At 57.0% G+C, this 17,482-nt stretch overlaps 1 protein-coding gene across 4 annotated transcripts in view; it reads left to right on the top strand.

Annotated features, from left to right (window-relative positions):
* Positions 1 to 16,729, top strand: part of CARD11 (caspase recruitment domain family member 11) — a 114,785-nt gene extending 98,056 nt beyond the window's left edge. For 2 of the 4 annotated variants that reach the window (XM_070484131.1, XM_044747093.2), the window contains exons 17-26: positions 240 to 441; positions 866 to 992; positions 3,225 to 3,465; positions 4,049 to 4,145; positions 4,593 to 4,688; positions 6,138 to 6,273; positions 7,203 to 7,382; positions 11,374 to 11,498; positions 13,004 to 13,189; positions 15,125 to 16,729. In XM_070484131.1, coding sequence (XP_070340232.1) covers positions 240 to 441; positions 866 to 992; positions 3,225 to 3,465; positions 4,049 to 4,145; positions 4,593 to 4,688; positions 6,138 to 6,273; positions 7,203 to 7,382; positions 11,374 to 11,498; positions 13,004 to 13,189; positions 15,125 to 15,757 — 2,023 coding nt within the window. In that variant the 3' untranslated portion in view covers positions 15,758 to 16,729. The remainder of the gene's footprint in view (positions 1 to 239; positions 442 to 865; positions 993 to 3,224; positions 3,466 to 4,048; positions 4,146 to 4,592; positions 4,689 to 6,137; positions 6,274 to 7,202; positions 7,383 to 11,373; positions 11,499 to 13,003; positions 13,190 to 15,124) is intronic. The other 2 variants (XM_070484133.1, XM_070484132.1) reach the window with 1 other exon arrangement.
* Positions 16,730 to 17,482: the final 753 nt, after the last annotated feature.

The following is a 17,482-nucleotide window of genomic DNA, read 5'->3' as shown; positions in this document are numbered from 1 at the left end:
CAGGTCTCACAGTGATGATGTCCCCCTGTGGCCACTGCGGCCAGGAGGGCGGCTCAGCTTCCTGTCTGTGTTTTGACAGCAGGAGCCAGTTGCAACTCTTACTGACAGCAGCTGCTGTTGCTGCTCCCAGGGCGTCCGAGGAAGCCAGGAGGCTGCGCCCTGAGTCCGGCCCTCTGCTGTGTCCCGGAAGCGGTGTCCTCATGACAGCCACCTAACCACTCTTTTATATCCTGACCCAGACCCTTCCGGCCGTCTGTCACATCCGTGGGGCACGTGCGGGGTCCCGGGCCCTCGGTGCAGCACACCACGCTGAACGGCGACGGTCTCATCTCCCAGCTCACCCTGCTCGGGGGCAACGCGCGTGGGAGCTTCGTCCACTCGGTCAAGCCGGGCTCCCTGGCCGAGAAGGCGGGCCTGCATGAGGGCCAACAGCTGCTGCTGGTGAGGGGCTGGGGCTGGGGGAGGTGGCAGGCCAGCCTAAGCGCCCGTGGCTTTCCCTCCATTTGCACACCGTCTGCACACCTACTGCTGACAGAGGACAAGCCCCCACCCCCACCCGCAGCCTTGCATTAAGCTGCGGATTCCCGGCCAGCAGGAGGGAGCTGGGAGGTGGCAGGGCCATCAGCTGCTCGCCACAAGTCCCTCTCCAGGCCTTTCTCTGCAGCTCCTCGCTTGTGTTTCTATTGCCTGTGCACGTGCCACGTGCAGACACCCGCTCACGCGTGCCCCGGGTGGTGGACGAGAGCCCCCGTTTAAGAGGGGTGCTTTCTTCCCTTGTGGGCATCGCTGAACTAGTTGGTGGGGGGGAGAGAGGCTTTCATTGCCCCGCGGAGCCCAGGAAAAACAGTGTGTCTTTGCTCTCTAGCTAGAAGGCTGCATCAGAGGCGAGAAGCAGAGCGTCCCCTTGGATACGTGCACGAAGGAGGAGGCGCACTGGACCATCCAGAGGTGCAGCGGCCCCATCACTCTGCACTACAAGGTCAACCAGGAAGGTGAGGCTGCCGTGCGCTCCTGCCCTTGGCCACAGCTGTGAGGCCGCCAGGTGGGGCGGGACCCTGGACAAACATCCTCATCTTGCTTGTCCGTTCAGCGGGATGGATGAGCTGGTCCTGGCTCCCTCTGGAGGATCTGATGGGCAGGCGTGGGACAGCAGGCAGGAAGGGAGACGCACCTGAGCACAGGTGCGCACACCTGCCCTGGTGCAAGCAGCACACTGAGCCACAGCGGACTGACTGCTGGACCCGGCAGGAAGGGGCCGGGGCCCCCAGCCCATGGCTGCACACCGGCCTGGCCCACCTTGCCCCTCTCCCCACCAGGCTGAAGTCTGCATGCCCTCTCGGGCTTCTCAGCCGGGATGTGGGCCACGGCTCCGGGCTAGCCACTCCGGCACCAGCAGGTCCTCTGAGCCGCATCGCGGGCCGGGCCTTTTACTCTGAGCTCCTGGCTGCAGGACAGCCAGGCCTCTCCCCACCTGCTTGTCTGGCCCCCGGCAGCCTCTGCATCTTGCCTCTGCTCTCTCGGCCAAGACTCCCCGGCAGGGAGCTCTGAGCTCTGTCTTCCATTTGCCAGCGTCTGAGTTCTCATTCTCACCTCTGGGTTTTTTCCTGCATGATTATCTCTGCAGCTGGATCTTATTTTTAACCACCAGCGCTCATGAATGTTTCAACAGAGCATAAATAGCCACTTTCTCTTTAGCTGTTCCCACGGCCGCCTGCTCGTCCCTGCTCCTTCCCAGCAGGGCCTGGTCGGGGCAGAAGATGATAATGATGCTCTGTTCCCAAACACAGGACCCAGACTCCCGCCCTCTCCCGGGCCTGGCCTTGCAGCCTAGCAGAAAGTCTCTGGGCAGTGCCCTGCCCACTGGCCAGCAGTGCCACGGGACACAATGTGAACAGTGCCCCCCGAGTTGTCCAGCAGCATAGCCCGCAGTCTGGAATCCAGTGAAAGAAAGGATGCTTTTGGCAGAGCCTTGTTGGTAGGGCGTTTCCGCCCAGGTGGCGGAGAGCTCAGATGGCGCTGCCTGTTGACCCCGACCAGCTGGGTGGGAAGGACCCGACTGGGAACCCCCCATTTCTCCACACACATTGATCAGACAGCCTGCTGGCTCAGATCTCCCTGGCATGTGTGGGGTATATGTTCGACAAGCTCTTTCTGGGCCGTCTTAGCCCCCACTATGTTACACGGTTCTCTGCTTGTGGCACTGATTTTGGGGTTTGTATTACAGATTTATGTCACAGACGTACACATTGCTGCCTTTATTGCTTTCATGCTTTAGGCCCTGCTTCCCTCCATAGAGATTTGTTAAAATTTATCCTAAAAGACAACTGGGTTAAATAAGGTTAAAACAACATTTGCCATGGTGCTGCCACCTTGAAAAACCATTTGGCAATATCAACTAACGCTAAATATATACATAATCAATGATCTGGGGGTTCCGCTTCTCTTGACTGTATCCAAGAGAAATGAGTACATATGTCCGCCAAAAGATACGTACGTGTGAGAAGGTTCATAGCAGAGTTAGTCATGATAACCAAAAACTGGAAATGGCACAAATGTGCACACCAGAGAAAGGATAAATCAACACCGTGTGAAATACTATACAGCGATGAAAAAGAACGCAGGGTGTTACATTGCAGCATCACGGACGAATCTCACTGACACAGTACTGAGCAATCAAAGCCAGACGTGGAAGAGCACATACTGTTGGTTCCATTTCTATGGAGTGAGGCACAGCCAGCCTGGAGAGTGGTTACCGTGAAGAGTGTTAACAGAGAGGGGACAGGAGAGAGGGTTCTGGGTGGTGGTTACCCGGGTATACACATTTGCAAAAATTCATCAAACTGAAGACTTAAGAATGTATGCAGCTTACTGTACATAAGTTGTGCAGCAATTAAAGAAAAACAAAAATCAAGCGCATGCCGTGTGATGGTGGGAAAGGCCTGGAGACTGTACAAAGATTCTAGATTTGCAGCAACCTGGCACAGAATTTCTCTCTGAGCTTCTTGGCAGCCAAGGCAAAAAGGGAAACCCATAAGTGACCCACTGCTCATTGATCAGGGGGGACAGGCTTTTTTCTAGCCACCAACTCTAAGAGGAGTGTATCATGTGGGTGCGTTATCTGGGGGTGACAGAGTGAGGGAGTTTGTTCTTGGTGGCCTCTTAGTGACAGGAGGCCCTTTGCCGATGGACAGCTGGTGCATCCTTGACCTGCTCTCCTGCCACAGGATACCGGAAGCTGCTGAAGGACATGGAGGAAGGCCTGATCACGTCGGGGGATTCCTTCTACATCCGGCTGAACCTGAACATCTCCAGCCAGCTGGACGCCTGCTCCATGTCCCTGAAGTGCGATGACGTGGTCCACGTCCGCGACACCATGTACCAGGACAGGCACGAGTGGCTATGCGCGCGGGTTGACCCCTTCACGGACCACGACCTGGACATGGGCACCATCCCCAGCTACAGCCGGTGAGGCCGGAACCCGGGCGGGGCTGTGGGGTGTGGAGCTCGGCAAAGGGGCTGGAGGGGGAGCCTGTGCCTGTTGACCAGTGAGGTCCCCCGTTCCCCACTCCTCCTGGAAGGCTCTCCGGGGATGCTGCTCTCTAAAATCCCATTTCACCAGTAAATCTCAGAGCGCCTCCTTTCTGTCGTTCCTGGACAGCTTCAGTTTTATGCTCTTTTGGGTTCCCTAGTCATTTCTTTACAGGCGGCCATCTCCCAACCTCTTTACGTAAGTAGCCGCCCAGGGCTGAGCATCCGCCTCCCCTGGTTGGACACACCAGGTGTCTGGAAAGCTGCTCAGGCCAGCCCTGCGAGGTCAGCATCAGCAGACCAGATTCACAGATGGGGAAACTGAGGTCAGAGGGGTTAGGTGACTTTGCCACGGCCCCGCAGAGTCAGCACTGGAGGAAGGATTTAAGACCAGATTCAAGGCACCATGTGTTCCCTGGGGTGCCCCTGGGGCTCAACGCTCACACCCTGCGCAGGGCCGGGCACACACCCTCTCCCCGAGCTCACCCCTGAGCCTCACCCTCCCCTCTCGCCTCCCCAGAGCCCAGCAGCTCCTCCTGGTCAAGCTGCAGCGTCTGATGCACAAGGGCAGCCGGGAGGAGGCGGACACGGCCCACCACACCCTGAGGACCCTCCGGGTAGGTCACCCAGCGGCCCTGCTGGCTTCAAACCACCTCTGGGGTCTCTGTTGAGGGATAACAAGTGAGAGCCATTAATCTAATTGGGACGATGGATTCAGGGGACTTGGTGCCTCCGGAGTGGGACGCCCCTCCAGAAGGAGCCCCACCCTCTGTCCTCCCACGGCCTCTGACTTTAAAGCGACAGTGATGGCCCAGCCGGTTTTCAGTCTGGCTGGGCTACAGGTCTTCCCTCCGCCGTCTCTGGTCTCTGTTGGAACAAGTCTCGGGGCTCCTCGTACCCTTCCGGGCTTGCTCCCCATCTGGAACACTTTGACCCGTGCCTGGGGCTCCTCCGCCTTTAGCACGGAGCGGGTCTGGGGGCATGTCTCTGCTTCCCCATGGCGTCAGTGTGCTGGCACATCCTGCCCAGCCCAGCGGTCTGACCGATGGCTGAACTGATTTCAGAACACCCTGCAACCTGAAGAGCCGCTTTCCACCAGTGACCCCCGGGTCAGCCCCCGCCTCTCGCGAGCAAGTTTCCTCTTTGGCCAGCTCCTTCAGGTAAAGCTCCCCAGAGCGCCGACTGACTTCTCAACCCCGTTTTGCTGTGGCTCTGCCCTCTCCCTACCCAGAAGAGAAGCCTGTATCAGAATAGTGGTGTTCTGCGTCTGCACACCACTCGCACCTTTTCACAGCACCTCATATCTCCCACAACATTTTATCCAGGTGACAGGTTGGGAGACAGTAGCAAACCCTGCTGTCATGAAAAGATTTGAGGCCAAAAGATACTTAAGCAACTCGATTGTTCAAATACTAAAAGAAGAATCAGAAACAATGTATCAGTAAACATTGCAGATATCCAGGTCAGTTCCGTCCCTCAGATGGAACATTAAATTTGAGCATCCTGGCAGCCAAGGGAAAAAGGGAAACCCAGCAGCTTCTTTAAATCTTTTCTGACCACAGAAACGTTTTAGCTCTTCAGGACCAGAAAGAATTTTTCCCTTGTATTTAATTCTAAAATAATTTTTGGGGGGGGGGGCATGGACCATTATACAAAAGACATCGAACAGCATAGTGGAGGATAACTTCAGAAACAGTTTCATATAAATGCAGAAGCATTCTGTGTGGCCATTTCCTCCATCACCAATTGACAGAAGCTGAGGGAGTAATTACTAAGATGTAGCCCCCTGAGGCTATTCCTATGTTGGCCTCCGTGGAGCTAGCATGACCCCTCCACCGCTCCATCCTATGATGGAACAGAGGGAACCCCAAGAGGTGGTTAATGGTGTGACCCTAAAACCCAGGTAGACACAGACAGGTAGCAGAAAGACACTCCCGGAGGTGGAAGGGAGCCCTGGCAAAGTCTGAGGTCCCCCCGGCTCCTGGACTTTGGTCCATGCAGAAGGAGGACATGGTGAGACCCAAAGGAGCCCATGGAGTATGGCGGGAGCCCGGTTCCATGCCCACCGCTGGGGCGTCCCTTTCCACCCTCCAGGACCCAACTCTGAGTTGTAGAAGAAAACAGGCCTCCCCCCACCGGAAGACTCGGGGATACCGAGGCAGGGGGCGTGGAGAGCACGGTGTCGCAGGAGACGAAGTCATTCTGCGCGCACACACCAGGCGGGCAGTCTGTGGGCTGGGAGCTGGGGCTGGCACAGCTGGGCCACTCCAGGTGCCCGTGGGCCCACGTGGGCTGCACCCACAGGTCCCCCAGAAGGCAGAAGGATTATCGGGGGGCCTCATTGAGGGTCTGCTCAGGGCCAGCCCCCAGCAGGCTTCCTGCCTGGTTGTGGGGGAGAGAGTGGCCTTCATTCGCTCATTTCCCTACACTGACATCCCCAACATCCAAAGGACTCGGGCGACCTGCTGGGTGTCTCCTGTTTGTACAGGGGAGGCGACTGGCCCTGGCCCCAGGGGCAGAGCTGGGACCCGAACAGAGTCTCCCCGAGCCCGGGTGGAGGCGGCTCGATCCGGTTCGAAGCCGTCCTCTGCCCACCCTGTGTCCTCCAGTTCGTCAGCAGGTCTGAGAACAAGTACAAACGGATGAACAGCAACGAGCGGGTGCGCATCGTCTCGGGGAGCCCGCTGGGGAGCCTGGCCCGGTCCTCGCTGGATGCCACCAAGCTCTTGACCGAGAAGCAGGAAGGTAGGGTGCTGGCTGCCTGGCCCCTCCCCACCTCCTGCAGATCCCGTGGCCTCACAGGTCCCGGTGGGCCACATGGGTCCCTTCAACGGGACTGGGATGTGTGCTTCCTCAAAATGGGGGATACCACCTGGGGATGAGCTGCCTGGCCTTGGCTGGGAGGACCACACAGCCCCCGGGGGCGGTGTCCCGCCAAGCTCGCCCCTAACTAACACTGGCTATGGTTGGTGTGAGCCCAGATGCCCACGTTAATTGGACCTGTTTGCTGTCAGGTGGTCACTTAGTGATTTCTCTCCCCTCTGCATGCCTCTTGCCATTCATCAAGCTGGCGAGGGGCCGCCCGGTGCCCAGCAAACCAGCCCTCCTCCCACAGGAGGACCTGGGGCTTCAGGGCTGGGACGGCTTGGCGGGGCTCGGGGGGCGGGGTGGAGTAAAGGGACAGTCCGCTGGTCTCGCTCTCCTTGCATCCGCCCTGCCCTCTGCCCGGCCCGCTCTTGCTCCAGCTCTCCTCGCCGGGCTCCTTCTCTGGGTGCCGGACTCAGTCCCTGCCTCTCCTCAGTGAAGCCATCACTGACCGTCCTGCCCCAGGCCCCTTCTTCGGAGCCCAGCGCCGGCCAAAGTGATCAGTGTGTGTGCGTTACACACCTCTGTCTGCTCCCCGCCACCACCGACCCCCTGACACAAAAGCACCGAGAGGCAGGGCCCCCCTCTGCCTGGGTCAGCGCTGTCACCACAGCTCCCAGAACGGGGCCCAGCCCACGGGTCACCTCATCAACGTTCTGGGGATGGCCAAAGGGTATCCTGAACCCGTGGGCTTGCAGTCAGCCGACACACTTTCAAGGCTCCCAAGAGGGCACCCAGGGTCTCCGTGCCGCCCACCCCCGCCGGGCGGGCAAGGGTCTCACAGCAGGTCCTTTGCTGTCCTCTCCCAGAGCTGGACCCCGAGAGCGACCTCGGCAAGAAGTTCAGCCTGATCCCCTACAGCCTGGTGCGTGCCTTCTACTGCGAGCGCCGCCGGCCCGTCCTCTTCACGCCCACCATGCTGGCCAAGGCGCTGGTCCAGAAGCTGCTCAACTCGGGGGGTGCCATGGAGTTCACCATGTGCAAGCCAGGTGAGCGCCCCACGCCGCCCCGGGAGCCCACCCACCGCCCCTCCTCCTCCATCACGTGGTGTCATGTCACGTCGCCTCGGGGCTGGAGAAGCGCTGGGTGTGGACGGGTCGGGGGAGAATGCAGCCTTAGTTCCTGCGGCCCCCCTCTCTGAGTTGCCTCTGTCCCACAGCAGCCCCGGGAGCAAGGAGAGCAGACCTTGTCTTCCCCATTTTACACGCAGGGTGACAGGGCAAAGGTCATGGGGTCAGCCAGGAGACTCGACTTGGGGTCCCCACTCTGGGCCCTTAGGCAGGAGGCGAGCCACCCTATAGCTCTGGGCCTCCGCGTCCTCGTGTGTGCCTGGGGGACGATGATAGTACCCTGCACGGCAGAGCGTGGAGCCCCAATCCTGGCCGTTCTCTAGAATCATCCTCAGCATCGCCTGTATTTAAAACTGTGGGTGTCCAGGCCCACCCCAGACCAATTAAATGTCAGGTGTCTGGGGTGTTTTTTTTTAGTTACGGCAAAATAAAGAAAACATCAAATTTACCATTTTAACCCTGTGTAAGTGTGCAATCCAGTGGCGTGGAGCACATTCACATTGTTGTGCAGCCATCCCCACCACCCATCTCCAGAACTTTCCATCTTCCCAAACTGAAACTCTGTCCCCATTAAACGCTAACTCCCATCCCCCTCCCCCAGCCCCTGGCACCCACCCTTCTACTTTCTGTCTCTGTGAACTTGATGACTCTTACGTCCTCGTGCAAGTGAAGTCACACGCTATTTGTCTTTTTGGGACTGGCTTATTTCGCTTAGCATATTGTCTTTAAGTTTCATGCACGTTGGAGCGTGTTGTCAGAACTTCCTTCGTTTTTAAGGCTGAACAATATTCCACTGCATGGATGGACACATTTCCTTTATCCATTCATCTGCCAGTGGACACTGCGGTTGCTGACCTTTTGGCCGTGTGAATAGTGCTGCCGTGAACACGGCTGTGCGAGTATCTGCTCCAGTCTCTGCCCTTTGTAATTTTGAGTGTACACCCAGGAGTGGAATTGCTGGATCGCGTGGTCATTCTATGTTTATTTTTTTAATTTTGACACTGCCACACTCTCTTCCACACTGGCTGCACCATTTTACAACCCCACCAACAGTGCACAAGGTTTCCACTTTCTCCCCACCCTCACCAACACCTGTGATTTTCTGTTTTGGGTTTTTTTTAATAATAGACATCCTAATGGGTGAGAAGTAGAGGTGTCAATGTTTTAAGGCAAGCTTTGGAGGTACCATTTACATACAACAACATGTCCCTATTGTAAGTGTGCACTTGAATGAGTTTACACGAGTGTGTACACTCCTGCAAGCACGGCCCCAACCAGGATGGAGAGCATTGCATCCCCCCACAGAGCTCCCCAGCGCCCCTTTACAATCCTGTCCCTCCCTCCACCTCCTGCCCCAGGCACCGTTGCTCTGCTTCCTGTCACACCTTAGTTTGCATTTTCTAGAACTTTCTATAAATGGAATCATGCCGTGTGGGATCGTTTGTGTGCCTCTTTCTTCCACCCAATATAATGTTGCTGAGATCCCTTGTGTCGTCGCTCCTCCTGCTGCTGAGAAGCATTCCGTTGCACGCACGTAGTTTATGCAAAGGCCTCCGGTGGTTCTCACGTGGGGCCCAGGCTGAGAACCAGCGGTCAGCACCATCCCTGGCCCAGATGGGCCTCCGTGAGCCTGAACCCCTGCCCTTGCCGCTGACCTTTCTCAGGAAGCCCCACAGTAAGGGTCCAAGCAGGAGCAGACCCGCCTCCTGGGTCCACACGGATTCCCAGGTCCACGGCCTTGAATCTTGGCACTGAAGCTCCCGAGGGCTTGAGGGTACTGGCTCTGTGGGGCTCTGTGGCCCCCGCAGCGTGCTCCCTCCCCATCCAGGAGGGCCTCAGCAGACGGTGTGGTTGGTGGGCAGGAAGGATGGTAGTCCTTGAGGCAGGTGGCCTGCGAGGGGCCCAGCCTCTCTGAGCGCCAGCTGCTGCAGCCACCGGAGTGCCCACCTCCTTTCTCAACAGGGCCCATGTGCCTGCACGGCCCTCCAAGGCCCAGCTATTGGGTGCAGGAACCCTTTTGGGGTGTGCACCCCCAGGAGCCACATATGCCCTCCAGGGAGGCTCCAGGAGAGGAACTTCATTTCCCCCCGAGGCTCCACGCCTTTTCAGCTGACGCCCTGGCCTGTAGGAAGCTTGGTAAAAAGCCTGACTTGAAATCCCACTTGGGCCCCTGAACTCTGCAGATGCATCCCGTCATCCCCTTGGTGCATTCATGGCCAGCTGGCCTTGGGCGCTGTCAGGGCAGGAATTCGAGGCTTCCTCCCTCCCCCGAATTCCCCCAGAGCTCCTCGCCTGCTGGCTCACCCCAGATCCCTTCCGGTTCACTTCCACCACGCTGTAAGCGTGCACGCTGGACTAGGGGCTGATGTGGGCTCCCCCCGGCCAGCCAGTCCTGGCCTTTCCCCACCCTCCTCCTTCACAAACAGAGAACCTGTGGCCCGGAAAGGTTAAAGACGTATTCAGGGTCACCCAGCAAGTGAGTGATGGAGCACTCCTCCCCCAGGAAGTCTGCCCGCTCCCCTTTCCCCCCACACCTCCTCAGTGCTCCTACAATAAGTAGCCCTTCACTGCACCTACTAAGTTATATCTGTGTCCCACATTCTTCTCCCCAGTTAGGTTGTAGGTCCTCGAGTACAACAGCTATATTTTCATCATATTTTTATTCTTAATGCCTGACCCTTAGTAAGTTTTCAATAAATGTTGAATTATTAAATTAATAGATGGGTGGGATGGATGGATGGATGGATACATAGATGGATGGTTGGAGATGAATAGATGGATGGGTTGATGATGGATAGATTGATGGATGGATGATGGGTGGGTGGATTGATGGATAGATAGATGGATAGATGATAGGTAGATAGATGGATGGATGGATTGATGATGGATAGATGGATGGATGGATGATGGGTGGGTAGATGGATGGATGATGGATAGATGGATGGATGATATGTAGATAGATGGATGGATGGATTGATGATGGATAGATGGATGGATGGATGATGGTTAGATGGATGGATAAATTGATGATGGATAGACAGATGGATGGATGATAGGTAGACGGATGGATGGATTGATGATGGATAGGTAGATGGATGGATGGTAGGCAGGTAGGTGGATGGATGATGGGTAGATAGATGGATGGATGATGGGTAGATGGATAGATGGTAGGCAGGTAGGTGGATGGATGATGGATAGATAGATGGATGGATGATGGGTAGATGGATAGATGGATTGATGATGGATAGATAGATGGATGTATGGTAGGTAGGTAGGTGGATGGATGATGGGTAGATAGATGGAAGGGTGATGGGTAGATGGATAGATGGGTTGATGATGCATAGATGGATGGATGATAGGTAGATAGATGGATGGATGGATTGATGATGGATAGATGGATGGATGATGGGTAGATGGATGATGGGTGGGTAGGTGGATGGATGATGGATAGATGGATAGATGATACATAGATAGATGGATGGATGGATTGATGATGGATAGGTAGGTGGATGGATGAGCAGTAGATGGATAGATGGATTGATGGTGGATAGATAGATGGACGGATGATGGGTGGACAGATGGATGGAACAGGAAGTCCTTCATGATGGGCGACTGGTGATCGACACTGCACCACGGTGCCTGAGCTACCTTGTAATGAAACTTATTGCCGAGAAGCCAAACCATGAGTGTTTACCCTACACCTATTCCGTGGGCTGCCGTGGGGAGTGTGAAGAAGCGTGACTTCAACCCTGCCCTCAAGAAGCCTCGCTGTCTAGTGAAGCAGACAGGAGCCATGTAAACGTGGCCAGAAGGGGATTGGACACAGAGTTCTGTCGAGCCCAGGAGGGGGAGGCAGAGCCTTGATGGGACCACCTTGTCCCGCTCTCAGGACTGGCCCGTCTCTCCGCAGATGTTGTCACCAGAGACGAGTTCCTCAGGAAGCAGAAGACGGAGACCATCATCTACTCCCGGGAGAAGAACCCCAACACTTTTGAATGCATCGTTCCCGCCAACATTGAAGCTGTGGCAGCCAAGGTGAGATGGGGGCTGGGAGTCTGGCTGGGGGTGACACCCCCCCGATCACCTGGGCCGTGGACGAGGGCCAGATGCAGAGTTGCTTTCACATCCCCCCCACCTGCCCCAGGCACACTTTCTCCTTTTCCCTGTCGCGCTCATCTGCCCCGTATTAACTGTCTCTCTCCACGCCCTCGTTCTCCGGGCCCTGACGTGCATTTATATTTTGAAACCACTTTCTATTTCCGATGACTTCCTGATGCAGGTGTTCCAGTTCGCGTTGTTTAGGCCTGTGTGTGTCTGCCTGTGATAACGAGGGCCAGAGATAGAGAGCGAGCGTGTCAGGGCAAGAGACAGCGAGAGGCGGGTGGGTGACAGGTATCGTGTTCGCCAAACGAGGGAAAATGGAGCATCTGAAGGGTTATTGGCCGCGATGCAGGAGAGGTGTCTGCATGCAATTTAGAGTCTTCTGGAGCCAGGCCGGGTGACCCTTATCGGCCCTGCACACCGAGTTCTTTCTCATTCTGGGGCTTTATGAAAGCCCGGCTCCAGCCCATGGCAGCTGGGCACTGTCCCAGAGACTGGGGGGTCTGCTCCGCGGTGGGCAGTGACCTTGAGGGTGGCAGGAGCGGGAGCCCAGCTAGGAACTCCTCATTTGTTGTCCAGCTGACAGTCATTCCCGCGCCCTCCCCGTGTTGTCACTCACTCAGAGGAAAGCACAGGCAGAGCCGTCAGCCAGCCTTGAGCGGTTGGTTTGGTTTTAAACGTGGGTGCCAGGGGTTTCAGGAATCTGACAGCCGGAGGGCATGGAAAACGAGTGGCCGGGCTGGAGCCAAGGTAGTTTTAGCCGAAAAGGTGATTCCATCCGACGGATCCATGCCGTTGGAAGTTCCAATAGTGACCACGCTGGCGGGGAGGGGACAGTGACCAGAAGGAACATGGGGGGCTCTGGGGCTGGTCGTCCCCACCTCTGGACCTGGGTGCTGGTCCCACGGGCTCGCTCAGTTTGTGAAAATGCACTGAGCTGTATGCTCAGGAACATGTGCACTTTGCTGTATTCATGTCCTACTTTGATGCAGGGTTTTTGTTTCTGAAGTGACGCCTTCAGCAAAACAGAGATTGTCCTTCTGTAGAAATGACGAGCCCATGGGCCACGGGGAACCCTGGTTGAGGACCTTGCAGATTCACCCAGGGCCCACAGCCCGCCCCCCTTTTAGGAGTTCTCTACCCTGTGCCGAGTACCAAGGATGGCTTCCTGGGCCAAGCAGGATAGCAGGCGCCCTCCATGCTCATTTTGACTTTTACTAAAACTCACTCATGCCGCCTGACCCACCTCGGGCTGGGTGCCTCAGCTCTGCCATCACCAGTCGCCGTGCACAGCAGAGGGGGACCAGGTGTCCGGACGGGTGGGGGCCTTGTCTCGTGGAGAGTTGGCGTCGCCTTGGGTCGGTCCCCACTTCAGCCAAGGTGGCACTCAGGGCTCTCGCCCCCTGTCTCTGTCCCGTGAGCCTGACCCTGCATCACAGGCCCCGCCCCAGGCACCCATCAGGCTGGAGGAGGGACCCCGCTACTCACCGCCGGCCGCTGTGCTTACAGAACAAGCATTGTCTGTTGGAGGCCGGGATCAACTGCACCAAAGATTTGATCAGGTCCAGCATCTACCCCATCGTGCTCCTCATCCGGGTGTCAGAGAAGAACATCAAGAGGTTCAGGTAAGGCTCCGAGACCCCCGGGCCCTAAAGCACCCCTCCTTCTCCCTCCCACCCCTCAAGCCTCTGGGGTTCCCACCAAGAACAGCTGGCTGTGTCAGCCCCACACCCACCGCCACCCCACTTGTCCCTTTAGTGAATCCTTATTGAGGGCCGGACCATAGTCCAGGGTGGACATGGCCCCTGACCTCCAGCAATGGAGACAGGAACACACACTCATAGATCATGTCCAGGGGACGGATGCTGGGAGGGAGGAATGGGCGCTGCGGGACCAGGTGGGCAGGAAGCTGACGTCAGAGCAGACCTGCCGCGGATAGGGGGGCCGGGCAGGTGCTGCAGGAGATGCAGTCCGGGCAGAGGGCACAGCTGGCACCCAGACCACGAGAAGGGGCCAGACCAGAGGAGGTGAGTGTGGTGGGCGATGGACAGAGCAGTGAGAGCTGACCTTGCAGCCGACGGGGGTCCAGACCATGCCAGGCCGTGTCGGCCGTGGGAAGGATGTGACATTTTAGTCTGGGTGAGACGGGAGCCACTGAAGGTTGTGAGCAGAGGAGTTGCGTGATCGGATGCAGGACTTAAAAGTCTTGCTCTGGCTGCCGTGTGGACACAGGCGTTACGACCACCCGGGCGAGAGCTGGGACGCAGATCCTCTCTGGGGGGCGATGAGGAGAGGGCCGATTCTGGATCCTGTTCAAGGTCCAGCCTGTGCAGTTTGTTGAAGGGTTAGCTATGGGGTTCAATGGGAAGAGAGGAATCGGGGTGATACTGCAGTTTGGGGCCTGGCTGTCACGTGGCATGATCTGTCTCTGATCCCCACCTCGCCTCGCACACGACTGCAACTGGGACTGAGAGAGGTCTCTCTCCCCAACTACTTCCTGAGCAGCTACTAAGTGCCAGGCACCAGGGAGCCCATGAATGAGCAAAGGAGACAGAAATCCCCACCTCCCCATGTCACACGCACTCTGATGGCTGCTGTCCGAACACCAGAAACGAGCAGCGTTGGTGAGGTTGGGGAGAAATTGGAAGCCTGGTGCCCCATTGGTGGGAATGTAAAACGGTGCAGCTGCTATCGAACACAGTGTGCGAGTTTCTCAAAACGTGAATAGAACTACCATATGAGCCAGCACTTACACTTCTGAGTATATACCAGAAAGAATCAGAAACAGAGTCTTGGAGATATTTGCACACCCATGTTCATAGCATCACTATTCACAGTAGTCAAAAGGTGGAAGCAACCCCAGTTTCCATCGACGGATGAATGGATAAACAAAATGTGGTCCATCCAGACGAGGGAATACTATTCAGCCTTGAAAAAGGAAGGAGGTTCTGACACCTGCTACCACATGGATGCACCTTGAGGACATTATCCTAAGTGAAATAAGCCAGTCACAAAAGGGCAAATACTGTGTGATTCCACTTCTGTGGGGTCCCCAGAGTCATCAAATTCACAGAGACAGAAAGTAGAAGGGTGGGCGCCTGCGGCTGGGGGAGGAGAAGAGGGAGTCAGCGTTTCATGGGGACCGAGTTTCAGTTTGGGAAGATGAACACGTTCTGGAGATGGTTGCCTGATGACGTGAATAAACTCGACAGTACTGAGCTGTACACTTAAAAAATTGGCAAGATGGCAAATTTTATTTTGTGTGTATTTTACCACAGTTAAAAAAGAAACTTTTCTTAAATCCCGACCTCTTGGGATTTGCATCAGGAACAGAATAGATGCACTAATAGCGTGCTAGAGGCGGTGGACGTGATGGAGAAACACAGAAGGGGAGGGGGCACTCAGTGGGAGGACTGGGGAGGCCTCCGGCACGGGGTGGCCAGGTGGGCACAGCGCCACTTCCCGAGGTTCTCCCGGGGGTCAGACAGTGGGCCCACGCCGCGGGGCCCAGCCCAGCCACGCCACAGCCACCCGCGTGTCCCCCCGCCCTCTGCCCGCAGGAAGATGCTGCCGCGGCCCGAGACGGAGGAGGAGTTCCTGCGCCTGTGCCGGCTGAAGGAGAAGGAGCTGGAGGCCCTGCCGTGCCTGTACGCCACGGTGGAGGCCGACATGTGGGGCAGCGTGGAGGAGCTGCTGCGCGTCATCAAGGACAAGATCGGCGAGGAGCAGCGCAAGACCGTCTGGGTCGACGAGGACCAGCTGTGAGGCGCGGCAGCCCTGAGTCTGAGCGGGGGCTCGGGAGGGGTGTCCGGACCGCCCCCCACCACCGGGCAGTGCCGTGGGGGCGAGGGAGCATCCTGCTGTCCGCAGGGCCACCCCGGCCTGGGGGCTCGGTCTACCCGGTGGGGAGTCCCTCCAGGGAGCCCCAGGGAGCAGGTGCAGCTGTGGGGACAGACGCGCTCGGGAGGGAGCAAGGCGTATTTATTCCGCCCAGGGCTGACCTGGCTGAGCGGTCCAGCCCTGCTGGCATTAGCGGGGAGGCGGGGCCCCTCAAAGGACACGCAGCCAGGCCCGAGGCCAGCGGCCCGTCGGGAGCCGGAGCAGCAATTGAATGTAATGCATGGGACAGGTGTGCTCCCTGTGGGGCAGGGACCCCGAAAGCCAGGGCACCCCTCAGCCCTTGGGACACGTGAGATGCACGTCCCCAGGCAGGACAGGGGGACGTGCACCATGCTCTTATCTTTCTTGCATTAAAACTTCTCCATTTCCTTGTTTTCAACCTCTTTTTTTTTTTTTAATTTGATAGTTTGCAGAGTTTCTCAGCTCTCGCCACCTTCCTGACCTGCAGGCTGGGTTCAGGCCCCGGGTCCCAAGGAGGACAAGGGAGGGTGCCATGTGTCCGGCTTTCCCAGGACGGGCCTGATTCACACCGGGCTCGGGGTCTGGGCGTGATCGCTAACAGCTGCCCTTCGGCTGGGAGGCGTCCTGATTTGGACGATAAATTATACGGTCACCCTGGGACGGGCCCGTCCTTTCAGAGGCTGCCCGGGGGTCTCGCTGTCTGTGCCCCTGTGTCCCTCGACTCCAGCCCTCCCAGCACACTGTTCTCTGTCTCTCAGTGTGTGTCGCCTTCCCACATGTGGCCCGGCTTCATCCAGCATGAGGGAGAGAACATGGGGGTTAAGGCCCTCTGGCAGGTTGGCTCCCCACTGCCCAGCAGCTGGGGGGCTGCAAGAAAGCTGTGCTTCCCTCCACAGTGGGTAGCAAAGGCCCTGTGGATTCTAGATTGTTCTCCTTGATGCAAACTTCTCAAGTATGGACCCAATAGGGCATGGCCAAATGAGGCACAGCTCAAAGACCATAGTTTCCTGCCACCCTTGAAGCTAGGGTAATCAAGGAAATGTCAGGCAAGGATGGAGAAGGAGAAGAGACAAAGCAGACAAACAGCCCTTCTTCCAGTTTCCTGTCTGGAATACAGATGTGATGGCTGGAGCTCCAGCAGTCCTCTTGGATCTTGAGGTGACCTTGAGGATGGAAACCCTGCACAGAGGATGGTAGAATTTAAAGATAGAAGGAGTCAGAGTGGCTGATGACACTTTGGAGCCCAGGACTGCTGCTTGGGTTTCCTTTATATGAGACTGAAATAAATTCTTACCTTGCGTTAAATGGTTGTTGTTTCGGTTCTCAGTTACTTGCAGCCAAGAGCAATTCCGAACAGATGTAGGAGCAATCATAGTTTCAGAGCCTGGTCCTCTCCTCCCTTCACAGTAATCCATCTTTACCACCGAGATCTGGGCTTGCCAGGGAGCGCGACGCCTTTTAAAACAGAGAGCGGCCCTCCAGGAGCCCGGGAGGGATGTTTCTTCCTCCAGAACAGCCCCAGGCACAAGTCGGACGCGCGCTGGGTCTGGAGAGGCCGTGATTCCAGAGGGTCAGCGGAGGTCCCTCGGGGCCAGATAAACTGCCACGCGGCGAGATGCGAGAGCCGAAAGGTCTGTTTCCATCCTGCTTCAAGTTAAACAGTAAATTCTCCCCCGGCCGAGGCAATCGCATTCCCACTCAGAGGCCGAGCTTCCTCGTAACGCACTCGGAGCCGAGGGGACGGACGTGGCTGGAAGAGAGTCCCAGAGTGAAAGGTCTGCTGATGGGTTTATATTTATTTGACTTCAGGATTCTCAGGCCTGGCACAATGACCACTCTCGGCTTGCTTGTAATCTGGGGGGGTGGGAGGGGACAAGGACGGGTGAAGGTAAGCCACGCAGGGGGGAAAGAGCTGAAAAGAGCTTGTGGTTGGGGTCCCCCCCAACCCCGAGGGATTGCAGCCGGGCCCCAGCACGCCGGCGGGGGTTGTATGTTTGTTAATAAGATGAGGTGGAAGGAAAGAAGTCAGGAGTGAGCCGCTGTGTTCTGGGTCGCTC

The sequence above is a fragment of the Equus asinus genome, chromosome 14 (genome assembly GCF_041296235.1).
Source record: "Equus asinus isolate D_3611 breed Donkey chromosome 14, EquAss-T2T_v2, whole genome shotgun sequence".
NCBI lineage: Eukaryota > Metazoa > Chordata > Mammalia > Perissodactyla > Equidae > Equus > Equus asinus.
Note: the sequence above shows the minus strand (reverse complement) of the source record. Positions and strands in the feature narration are given on the sequence as shown.